The 12,789-nt window shown below is 42.0% G+C and overlaps 1 protein-coding gene across 2 annotated transcripts in view; it reads left to right on the forward strand.

Moving 5' to 3' along the window:
- The first annotated feature begins 3,760 nt into the window (after nt 1–3,760).
- The window catches only part of SNCA (synuclein alpha), a 62,038-nt gene continuing 53,009 nt past the window's right edge, over nt 3,761–12,789 (forward strand). The window contains exons 1-4 of one of the 2 annotated variants that reach the window (XM_030947519.1): nt 3,798–3,919; nt 4,004–4,143; nt 5,377–5,522; nt 10,974–11,015. In XM_030947519.1, coding sequence (XP_030803379.1) covers nt 5,402–5,522; nt 10,974–11,015 — 163 coding nt within the window. In that variant the 5' untranslated portion in view covers nt 3,798–3,919; nt 4,004–4,143; nt 5,377–5,401. Of the gene's footprint in view, nt 3,920–4,003; nt 4,144–5,376; nt 5,523–10,973; nt 11,016–12,789 lie in introns of both variants that reach the window. The other variant, XM_030947518.1, reaches the window with a different exon arrangement.

Below are 12,789 nucleotides of genomic sequence, written 5' to 3' on the forward strand. Positions count from 1 at the left end.
GATGAGAGACATACATCAATCTTCCTGACATACATGTATATGTACATCTGCCACAGTCATATTTTCTGGAAAAATCCCTTTGCCCAGGATTCTTCTCCTGGGAAGCTGAGAAGCCTCAGAGAAAAAGGAAAAAAATATTATCTCATTGCTTCTCATCTGTTTTGCTCATATGGAATGTGTTTGGAGATTGTCTATCCATCTGGTGATTGTTTCATTGGTTTCCTGTGAATTGTTTTGACTTATTGGCCAATCACGGCCAAGCTGTGTCGGGGTTATGGAAAGAGTAATGAGTTTTCATTATTATCTTTTTAGCCTTCTGTAAGTATCCTTTCTGTATTCTTTAGTATAATTTAGTATAGCATTCTTTAATATAACATAGTATCTTCAAATAATAAATTAGCCTTCTAAGAACATGGAGTCAGATGCATCATTCCTTCCTTCGTCTGGGAACCCTTCAAATACAATATACATCTGTGTGTGTAGGTGTGTACATTCCTCCAAGTACTCCAATACAACATATAGATGCCATATATTTCTATATAAATTAAAGCTTTTTTGATCAGCTCTATCTGTGTCTCTTGGCAATGGCTGCATGGCAGTGGACATCCAATAGCCCAGCCCATAATAAGCACCCAGAACTATATCTATCAAAACAGTCCACAAACAGAAATCTTTGCAATGGGACTGCTGCATAATAATGAATACTAATTTTAAATTAATAAACCAAATGCTTCCACTGGGAAATCAACTCTGATATGAGTTGCATCTTGATTGTATGAAGGCTTTAATACATGTGCTTACCTTTCAGTTGGGTAAACACCATGGGAACACCATGCATGCTCCGGAGTGTTAAATTACAACGCTTATGAGCATGATAAGAAAAAGATAATGGTTTGCTAAATCTCAGGCTTACCTATAAGCAAAGGTCTTCTTCACCTTTTTTTTTTAATTGAGCATATTTTTGAGTTCTCAGAAAGGGGCTATGTGCACAGGTAGTTACAGCATGGTCTGTAAAGACAGCAATGGTTCACAGAGGGAGCTGAATGGGAATAGAAATGCAAACATTCTGACGCAAGAGTCTAGGAAACTGATCTGAACTCCCAGTTGCCTCTAAAGAAATCCACATAGTAAACTGTTCTGTAAGAAATCAAAATACTGGACTATATGTGCATAAAGTGTTCACAGTTTCTCACAGTTAATGTATTTATTCAATTAAGACCATTTTCAGATTATCTGCAATCAGTAGAAGGGCCTTGAAGTGGAGTAATCAATGTTAACTGTGAACACAGTGCCCTAAGCCAGCTTCCCTTCATACTGCCACTTTCAGGTGTTCAAAGGAACCTTTCCTCTGAGGAGCATCACCTATCAGTCCTGTGGTAACACAGGGAGTCTGTGTGAGTCAGTAATCCAAAACCAGTAAATGGAGATCAATTTTACTCTGCAGCCTTTTTCAATTGTCCATAATTGTCCTTTTCATAGTGATAAAGTAGATATACTTGATCACTAGCAACTAAACCAATAAGTTAGCCTGCAAGGCAAGATAAAGTAAAGAAGATTTTAGTACTACTTAATTGATTTTTGCTCTAGATGCTCATGTGAAGTAAACAGTGTCATTAAATAAAGATTTGTTTTAAATGTGATCAGTGGGCAATCTGTTTGCTACCATCCTTTCTTCAGACAGAAAAGGCTTCAGGGGAGAACTTACTGTGATACTAATAGTACCGAAGAGACAACCTAAAAAAAGCCCCAGCCAGCTGTTGTAGACAATGTGGTTTAAATAGCAATTGTCTTGGAGATACAATGCCCACTCTCTACCATATTTAATTCTGGTTTCCACCTAAGTCCCATTCATTTTCAGAATGAAGAATTTCTTGTGTCAACATTTGTACCCTGTTTTTTCTTACTGTGCCTCTTATCCAATGATTTAGAATTTAACAGCTGCCTTGTTTGAATACTACAGCTGAAATTTTAAGCTTTACTTCTGCTGTGGCAACTGATCCCTCTTGCTTTTACCCCTCTTGTTTTTATCTCTCTATTTCTAGCTGCATGATTTTGCTAAAGGACAAGCTGTTACTTTGTTTAACAGCAGAACATAATGCCTGCCTTTGATAAACACAAGGCAAAAAAAAGAATGCTTGCAAAACCTAGGAGTTGCAAATATCTGAGCTCGTCTTTGTAAAGTTTTCAGAAACAGAGCCATAAATGCACAAGGTTGTTTATCATACTGGATTATCTGTTTCTCCTAACATAATTAAATACTATAAGTAGATCTACGTTTATATCAGCATAATAAAAAGCAACATTTCATACTCATAGTCACTTGCATGCTGGAAAAACAAAAGCCTTCTTTAAATCTGGAAGATAGTACTTACATAAGGAGTGCAAGATTCACTTTAATTCTAATTTGGGGTCTAAGTTTACTGCTCAGGGTACTAGAGAATGACTGACAAGGGTTTTCAATGAGCCAATTTACATACTAAGATACATAAATTGGACCAGTTAACATGTGCAAAGAATATGATTTTATTTACTGTCTGGAACTGTACCTATTGTCCTCTCCCCAAAATAGGAAGAAAATAGAAATTCCACATCTAGCTGTTGCACTACTAACTACAGATGTGCTGCACAGGATGAATGAGGTGAGGTACCTTATGTAATTTAATTTCTGGGGTTTTTTTAAGGTTTTCTTGAGGGCAGAATTATGAGAAAATGATTTGTATTACCAGTCTGAACATTCTTACACAAAGAAGTAAAATCTGCTGCCTAATGCTTGGTTGATTAAAAATACTAGTAGAATGAAGCAAAAGAAAGATTACCAAACAATACAGAAATGTTATTTACAAAGAAACCTGACAAGAATAAGACCCTGCATTACATGTTCTGCATGAAAACAAAACCAGGGATGCATTAGCTATCTGCAAGTGATGATGGATGCAAGATGCTCCTTGCAGCTCACAACCTTGTATCTCATCTATGCCATGTTCTGTTTCTCCTTTTGGAGTGCAGTAAAACCCAAGCTGTTTCTGTAAGTCTTGCAGGATTTGAATTGATGTACTGAAGCTGAAGGTCCATCTGTTCTAGTGCCTTGTCTCCTACTGGTCTTGGCTTTTCATGCCTAAATTCTGTGACCAAAATAGAGAAGTTTGATAGGCTTCCCTTTGTGGGGAGAAAGTGACTTCTCTGCCTCAGTTTAAGATTCAGGTGGCAGCGGCCATGGATTGTGTGGTGGAGGATGTAAGGGTTGGGCAAGACTGGCCCTACTGCTCTTCATTTGGGATGAAAATTCTCGTCTGTGCGCAATAGAGTTAAGACTCGAATTACACCTGCAAGAGCACCACCTCCCGTGCTTAAAATGAGCTGGGATCATGAATCTTGTGAGAACGGTGACATTGAACTGCAGTCATTCAGGGTTGAAGATTGGGAAGTAAATGAAAAAGAATTAGAAGCTGGGGGGGATTCTCTAAGGCTTTGGTGAAGTGACTCAGGGCTGTGCCGCATCAACAGCCTCCTAACACTTCTAAGACGAAGCGCTCCAGCCTTTGGAGGGATTGGTGACTGTGCGAAGCCCCAGCGGGACCAAGTCGCCTGGCACGCTTTCTACCCTTGCTCGGCGCCCAGCAAACAGGTGCCCCGAGTTAATCACGCCTCCCACTTCACCGCCACGGAGGACGTGATAGGGTGGGCATAGCAGGGGGCTGCATACTCAACCGGGAGCAGGAGCCTCCGCTCCTCCCTCCCGCGGCGCATCCTCCCGCCCCCCGCCTGCGGGGCTGCCGCCGGGGCGGTGCCAGCAGAGCCGGCCGGCTCCGCGCCTCGGGATGTGCTGAGCAGGGGCCGCTCCGCGCCTCGGCCGCCGCCCGCAGCCCGCCCGCCCCGCCCGCTCGGAACGGGTCGCTCGCCGGTGGCGGAGGAGCCGGCGGTGAGTGCGGGCAGGGCGGGGCCGCTCGGGGCGGGCTGTGTGTGTGTGTGTCTGCATGGAATTATAGGTGTGTGTCTCTGATAGAGATAGAGGTATCCTGTTGCACGTTCCCGTGCGGGCACGGGGGAGGGAGGAGAAGCCGGGCGCCGTGTCCGCCGTGTGCCGACGGCGTGTCCGCGGGAGTCCGGCGGTGCCCATATGGTCGCGCCGCTCTGCTTTCCTCGGTAGGTGCCTCGCTGTGTGCGTGTATTCGTGTGTTTGTCTATGTATAGCTACATATGCGCCTGCACATATACATGGGCGCGACGCCCTGCTCGCTCCCTCTGCAGGTGTTATTGGGGTGTGTTATTCGATCCAGGTGCCCCCGCACCTGGTCGCGGCGCTGCCCCGGGGACGGCCCTTGGGAGCCCGAGGGTGCCGCGGGCCGGCGCTGCCTCCCCCGGCGCTGTGTGTGTGTGTGTGTGTGTGTGAGGCTCGCAGCCCCTCCGCCATCCCCGGGGCGGCAGGTACCGTGGGCAGGCTGGCTGGAGCGCGAACGCTGCCTTCCTTCGCACGCTCGTCACGAGTTAGTGGAAAGCTGCGACAGCCCAGATGCCTTCCTAGACATCCATTCCTCCTACTCAGCCTCTGGCAAAGGAGAGAAGATAACAGGCAGCACTTCTGTTTGTGTGGGTGGAGGAAGAGAAAAGACTCTACTGATAATGGATTTGTTGAAGGGATGCTGATTCTGGGTTTTAATTACTGTTTCAGTGGTTTCAGTGTAGCCCTGGATTGTATTGCTGCCAGAGGACTCTCTTGGTAGCTTTAGTGCAGTGCTTTTTAAATCCTGTGTTCTTGCTTTTGCTTTTCAGTAAAATATTTTCTCAGTTGTGATGCATGCAAGGAACCCATTCAGGAAAACTGGGTTTCCAAAAGAATGATGTGGACTGTGTGTAAAATGCTGGACTAATGGAAATGCTGCAGTTTTTATTTTGTCCAGACCTGAGTTGTAATGGCATTTTCTTGCAAGTGAACATTTGTCATTTATAAGACGTTTTGCTTTTCAGTTTGGTCTGTTTGTTTGGTTTTTTAAGTTGCCGATGTTTATTTAAGTTGGCTTTTTCCTCTGGATGAGAGGTGGAGTATCACCAAATCACAGGACTAAATCTTGCATTCAGCACATGAACAGAGCTGTCCTTTGGGAGAAATGATGCCTTGGTAGGCAAGGAAGGTACTTCTATCAATGGAACCACCTTTCAATCAGAACTGCATTATTGGCAACCTCTCCATAGGATTCTGTGGAAATAGGATATCTGTTTCATATAGCTATACAATTTGGGGGTATAAGTAATATAATTTTAAAGTAATTGTGATTCCATTCAGTTGGAATATTTTTTTTCCCCTTCCTGGGATAAAAAGCTGAAAAAACCTTACTGAAAGTGTGTACTGTTTGTTGTTTGTTTTTTTTTTTTCTCTAGAGCTGTGTGAAGAAAGTCTTCAGCCATGGATGTGTTCATGAAAGGGCTTTCCAAGGCAAAGGAGGGAGTCGTAGCAGCAGCAGAAAAGACTAAGCAGGGTGTGGCAGAGGCAGCAGGAAAGACGAAAGAGGGAGTCCTCTATGTGGGTAGGTGGGCAGCAGAGAGCACTCTGCTGGTTGGTGCACCCCAACATTCACAGCTGGATCCTCATCAGACCCATTCTTCTGCAGAAAAATATATGTAATTGCTTGTAGGAGACCATTGCAAAAGAAGCAAGAGGAAATTTGTGCCTTCCTGAGCTCTGGTTCTTTGAAGCCAAGTGCCTTACAGCACAGGTCATTGGGTGGCACTCCATGCAAGAAGTTTGCCAGATCAAGGCTGAAGGGGTGGTTGGTACAGTAAAATAAATGTGAAAAAATGTAAAAGCTGAAGTAGGTGAAGGTAGCTTCACAACATTCTACAGAGCATCTGGGGCTTGAACAGGATTTCAGGAGAATACACTTGAGCAGTTAGCTCAGGAGTTGAGTAGTAGACGTACAGACTGCTTGGTATGTTGAGGGTAACATTTTGTATGGCCAAATGGCTTCTTCTGAAATTATTTTCATGTTCTGTAATTACTACTGCAAATTCATGACAAATATTTTCCACCACTTCTCAAGGAAGAGCCTCTACAGTTAATGAGGTAGGGCAGGTAGACCCCAAGGTAGCAGAGCAGTTGTTAGTGTCTTATTCTAGGCCAAACAAGTCTTGCACGGAGCCTGGGATAAAATTATTTTCAAATCCCTGAGTGCTACTTTCATGCAGGATAGTCATCTTCATTTAGCAAGTGTTGGGCTTTTTGAAAAGTGTCTTGCAAATGCTGTCATGAAAAATTCACAGAAAAACAATCTGCCAAGACTATGAGTAAGTGGTTATTTATAAAAAAATGATTATGGATCTGTTTCTCTTATTCATCAAATAAAGCCAGTCTATAAAAGAATGGAGGGGGAAAAGAGATCCTTTTCTGTAGGTCATTTCTGTTCTGTTGATTTTGTAGCAGGTCAGTTCTGTAATGGGCACTCTGTGTACTGAGGGAGATGTGCTCACATAACAGAGAGAAGTTAAACAGAGCTGAAAACCAGAGGCATTTCTTTTCAATGGGAGTACTGAGATCTCTGGTATTCCAGTGCCTTTTTTGGATTCCCTCTTGCAGCCTAGTGCCAGTCTGTAAGAAATTATTTCTGCTCCAGATAGTGTGGACTACTCATTTGGAATATACTTCCTCCCTTTTAAGCCATAGCAAAGCTCAGTGCTCTTGCCAACAGGGATGGCAGTCATTTTGAGCACTAATTGTAGAATGATTCTATTTTAAAATGAGCATCTGCTCATTTTCAAGACAGCAAAATAGATGTTCTTCCACTGTATATTGTGCTAGAGGTTGGAATTATTTTCCAGAGGTAGGACTTTATTTTGTTTTCTAGAAGCCCTGGCCATACTTCTGGGGTCATTGATTTCTTTGTATTAGAAACCTGCATTGTGTGCTAAATTAATCTTTGTTTCTGACCTGTTCTCCAGACCGTAATTACATTTGAACCTAGTTCTGTTCCCAAAGGCAACAGATTTCCTGTTGTCCTCAGAGATGCTTTTGCTGCGGTTGAGCTTTGGAGGGCAGGCTTGCTATTTTTTTCCAAGAATTTTAAGACATTACTGGGGACTGCAGAGCCCTGAGCTGTGGTAGGGACCTGTGCATGTGACTGTAGTAATGGTGGAGGATCCTTCTCCCACCAGGTGCCTCCTTTTCAGGAGGCAAGGGCCAGGTGCACAGTTTGTTGTGCAGGCAAAAGAGCCTTTGGTTGGAAGCTGTCTCCAGAAGCTCTGGCAGCTTGTGCCCAGCTGTGTGCTTGCCCATACAGGCAGGACATCTCAACAAGTTCAAATAGGGAGAGGAGGAGCTGCGTGTTTCTCTGTCTACTTCCCAAGCACACAGCAGAGGTGTTTCTTCCCCTGTGCAGCATTAGCAGAGGCCAGTGTGATAATCTTTTTTTCTGCAGGCTGATAATGACTGCAGTGCAAAAGGTGGTGAAGCCCCTTTATGAGCAGAGGAGAGGAGCAGCACAATTCATTAGAGCTTGTGGAGACTTCTCACTCCCTTTTTCTATAGTTGGGTTTTCAGATTTGAGATTCACAGCCAGATTTTACTGTGAAAGCTGCCTGACATCTTGCAAAAAAAGAGCCTAACAACACTGGGCTGAGTGGGACCTGTTAATCATTTTCAGTTTCATAACATTCAGCCTCCAATTGCTGGTGGAGAGTTAAGATGCAGAGTCTTTGGTCCTGATCCCCTAGGTGATGTGGCTTCCCACTGGCATCAGTGCAATTTAAGTAAATGTGGAAAGCATCTGGACTTTTCTGTCCAAGCTGCTCTTAACTATTATGTGAAAGACTATAACCTAATTCTACCTGGTAAGAGTTCTATTAACAACAGCTGCTGTTTGGGATGAAATGTGGTCATTCTAATTCTTTTATTCTTGTTTTGGTTTTGGCATTTTTTTTGGCACAAAGAAAATTTCTCTTAGCAAAGGGAGAAACTTAGAGCTATGTGGGAGGGCAGTGGATTGGAGGATTAATTGAGGTGGGTTTTTTTTTTGGTTTTTCCCCTGTCCATGCTGAAGTCTCTACTTCCTTCCCTCAGTCCACTGTCTGGCCTCCTTTTAAGTACCCAAGATCCCTTAAATGCAGCCTACAGTGGTTTTTTATGCTTTCAGGTATTGGGGTTTTTTTCCCCTTAAATTTCTCTGCCAATGGGCTTCAGCATTGGCTGACTGAAGTTGGTGGTGTTGTCTTAACTCATTCAAGCATCAGGACCTTTCTTGATGTCAGAAAATGGCCTGGTCATTGTTTAGAAAGAAGGACTAAGGCTCAGCAGTCCTGTGTGTGCTGTAGGTATAAAACTGCATCTTTCTGTAGCTTTCAAGAGCTTTTAGTGTGAAGCAGAGAGGAAGTGAGTAGCAGTACTTAATCCCCACTTGCTTTGAAACCAGGAACTGAGTAAGGAGGATGTGCTCACACACTCTTGACAATGCAGTGTTCATGATGTCTGCTGAGCTTCTGTGTGCTTCCAGGGAGCTGGAGTTTCTACTCAGTTGACTCTTGAGTGCATGTTGCATGTTCAGGAATGGAAGTTTCCAGTCTGGTTGTTTTTGTTGTGTCATAAGCTCTCAGAACAAAGGAATAGTTTATTAGCAGCAGTGTGGTTGACAGTTGTTTACTACTCCCTGTGCTGGCACGTGGCCTTAGAGTAGAGCAGAGTAGTCATGACCTATTTGGCAAAGGCATCCAAATTCTTCCACTCTCTTTTCATAATGGTTCTTATTTTCCCTTGGTGGTAGAAAAGCCAGCAGAGTAATTGAGGAACTCAGTGTTGGTCTGGTAGAATAATGGCTTCAGGACTTGGAAGGAAGTGTTTTTCTTAAATGTTGATTGCCCCTTCCTCTGATTTGGGTTTGTCTCCCAGTCTGTAACCAACTCTGACTAAGCAATGTCAGTAGTCCATTGGTCTCAAATAGTCCAGAAATGAGTGTATTTGCAAACTGCTGGTACATTCCTTCATTCTGGCACAGTGACAGCCATGGTAATAAATCATGAAGAGACCCTATGGTATTTTTTATAATTGGAAAAAACCCAAAAATTGAGTTTAGTGTTCTCCCTCCCCTCACACAGATGTCTATTACAGCTAGGAAAAGTGGCATTACCACGTACTACTATTTCTTCTTGGTTTAGGTTAGAGTCCTGTTAATTGGTCTTTATATTATTCCTACTCTGATTCCTCTGTTCCCCTTGTTATGCAGCGTACAGTGAGCAAGACTGATGGTGTTTTGGCAATGCCAGGATGAAAGACAGCTAATTTATCCTGGAACAAGTGTGGACAACCAACTTTCCTTCATGGCTAGCCAGAAGTCATCCTACTGAATTCAGCTGTTGTTATTTATAGGCCTTTTCTGGCAGCTCCTCATGTGCTTCTGGATGCTGTTGTAGCTGCCATGGCAGGAACAGGTTCTTGCATGCAAATATGCAGCAGTGGGGCAAGTGCTCTTGTGCTCTAACATATGCTGTAGGCTCTGGAACACCAACCAGCTGGTTGTTTGCCAATTAATGGATCTGGCTATACATACCCCCATTCCATATGGGTCTGTGAGCTGAGCTTTTTTTAAAGAAAAGTCTGTCTTCCACAAAAAAGATCAGCATTTCTGTGTGAGTTGTGGTCATAGCACTGTTACCTGGGTGAGTAAAGTAAGAATTGACTTGGAATAGGTCCCTCTGGAGAAGTGTGTATTGCACAGGTCCCTGTGGAATTCTGTCCTACCATCCCTTTCCATCCCCATCCATCCCTTTCTGGCCTTAGGGAACTGGCTACTTGCTAATTCACAGGTTGCCATGTCTATAATGGCTTGGCTTGCAAACAGTCTTTTCAAAAACATGAACAAGATGTTGATCCGGTCTAGCAATGCCTTTAAAAGCATGTGCTTAATATTAAGTATTCCAGTAGACACATGGTAAGCCTACAGTGCTGTTTAGTTGCTAGAAGTCAGCAGGACCATCATCTGCTTGAATTCCAGGATGTGCTTTACTTCTTCAAGTCTCATGGTGGTACAAAATTGAGCACCGAATGCCTAAAACAGGTGTTAGGCGTGAACTGTATACAATGAAACACTTGAACTCTTGTTCAATGGTAAATATTTTTCAATGAGAGAAAAACCAACTTTTTTTAATGATAAATTTGGAATAAAGAGGGAAAAAGACTTCCCAGCTGTTTAACATCATCATTAGCTAAAGGGACATTTCATTTTACTTGATGCAGTATTTTTTCCCTTGTCTTTATCACAGATTATTATTCTACTCTTGCCTGTGGGTGAGAGAGCCTTTTCAATCTTGTAATCAATCCAATAGTGTCAGAACTACATGGCTAAAGTTGCATAAATTTGCACTAGTAGCAAGTGGCACATATTGATGAATGAGCTTATATTGTGTTTCTGTATTTAATTGTATTACTGCAAAGAATTTTGGACAAAAAGTTGCTTTTTTTCCCCTAATATTTTTCTGCTCATGCATTTGCTTCTGTTATAAGTATAAAGTCAGAAGTATAAATTATAATGTCTCAAATACTGAATGACAGCAAAAAAAATGCATTACAAATAAGGTCATTTCTGTGTTGGTAAGAAAAGTAAAATGTCATCCTATCTCTGGCAGACTAGGTAAGATGATTAACTAGGAGCCATAAACTCTGTTAATTGCACATTGTTAAGCATCATAGTCCACAGATGGATACTAATCCCTGAAATGGAGCCAAATTATGGAACTTGACAAGGGCAAGTAGAGGGCTGGTAGGGAAAAAGACACCCAGTTATGTTTTAAGCAGCAGTATGTGCTAATTAGTTTAAAGAACAGTTGTTCCTTACTGATGGCTTTGTCTCTTCCCTTAGACTGAATTTCTTAATAACCTTGGAAAATATTGTGTGCAACAGTATGCAGTCTACATGTAATTCCCTCTTTATCATCTATCTAGTCTTTACCAGTACTTAAGAATATGTATCTTCAGCCTATTATTTTTCTTTGTTTAGGTTCCAGGACCAAGGAAGGAGTTGTTCATGGAGTTACAACAGGTAAGATAATTACCTCTTGATTTCAGCTTTTTTGCTTCATGAGCAAAGTTAAAAATTGAGTTTTTTTGAGAGCACTATAATTTATTAAAGATGGAAAAGCATAGGAAAATTGAGAGATCTGGTAGGGTGCAAAGACTGAATGGAAATGGCTTACAGGAAAGAAACAAATTTCAGAGTTTTGATTTGAATTTGTCACAGTTATGAGTGTTTTGGATTTTTTTCAATGACTAATCTCTCAGTAGCAAGAGCACTTTCAAACTTGGAATTTAATGCCAGGCATGTATCTTTACAATAGCATTTTTACACCAAGAAAGAGTAAATTTACATTTTAAATTGATTTGCAGGGATCATTTTAGGTATGAACTGAAACCAGTAACCAATAATTTGTTTTAAGGGGCAAAATGAATGGACATCTTTGATATCTACAGAGTGCAGAAAAGCCTTAGTTGACCATAGGGCATTGAATAAAATGTATAATTTTCTGCTGTAGAATGTGAGAGTTCTGAAGATGTGAGGAGAATGCATGGTCAATAAATTTGTTTTTCCCCTAACAAATTCAGAAATAAATAAGACAGTAGAAAAGGATTTCTTTTTCCTCAGTGTACAGCCAGTCTCTCATTCAGCTCACGTGCCAGTGTATCATTGTGCTCACAAGGCAAAGGATAAACAGTGGTAAGTAAACAAATGTCAGTACTTAATACACAACCCACATAAATGGTTGAAAAAGAGTATTTCTAGTAACAAAATAGAACAGAATATTGAGGAGAGTCCGTTAGAGCTCAGGCTGAGCATGTGTACTGTTGTTATGAGATTTGAAATCTCAGCTCATTAGACCTCAATTACAAAAAATATTCCGAGGGACCATTGCTATGACCAGTAGAGGATTGCAGTAGAATGAGATTTGGGACACCTGCATCCAGTATCATCACAGATGTGGGAGCAGCAGCTGACAGCACTAGGAAGCAAGTTAATAGAGGTGGTGTTCACCACGCTGGGATGCTGTGGGAATCTAAGTCAAGGGCATTTGCACATGTATGAAACATGCTGAAGCACTGGGATTGTAGTGGGCTACCTCAGTTGGGGACTTCTCTTCCTCATGCTGAAACAAACTACTCATCCCAAATGCTGTGCCTCTCTTTATGTGCTGGCAATATATTTAATTAGGCAGGGAATTTTCAGTGGGTGAATAGAATTTTTAATAGGTTTTAAAATACCTTAAATTTTCTTCTGGAAGGTACAAAACAGCCAAAACATAATGGGGAGACACCTGTGATGTGCTGCGCCTGTGAACAGAAAATTTAGAGAAGTTACTGTTGATTTTAGGCAAAACAGTAGCTGCTCCTCACACACTTTAGGAAACAGGTGACACAAAGTGAAACACCCAAAACTTGGAAATAATGGGTTCTGTGCTGTAATTTGCCACCTTCTGTCCTTTCAAGCTGGTTGAGATGTTTGGCTGTTGTGTGAAAATGGAAAATGAATAGGGAGTGAACAGGCTGAACTATGTCAGTGAGAAGAGAAGACTTCAGGCAAAATCTAGAGGCCACGGCTTCCAAAATGAAACAGTGTGGATTTGCCAGTGTAAGAACAGAGCAAGTGCTTGGACACATTTTAAGAATAAAAAAATAATGAGAAGCCTATTAATAGTTCTTCTGGCAAGAAGAGAAGGTAGATAAAAACTGACTTGGGTTCACTGTAGTGATTCTGTGAGGTGTAACATTAAGACAGAGATGCTAGTGAAGTTGGTGTAGAAATCAAATCCATTTAAGTCAAT

This window comes from Camarhynchus parvulus, chromosome 4 (assembly GCF_901933205.1).
Source record: "Camarhynchus parvulus chromosome 4, STF_HiC, whole genome shotgun sequence".
Taxonomy (NCBI): Eukaryota; Metazoa; Chordata; class Aves; order Passeriformes; family Thraupidae; genus Camarhynchus; species Camarhynchus parvulus.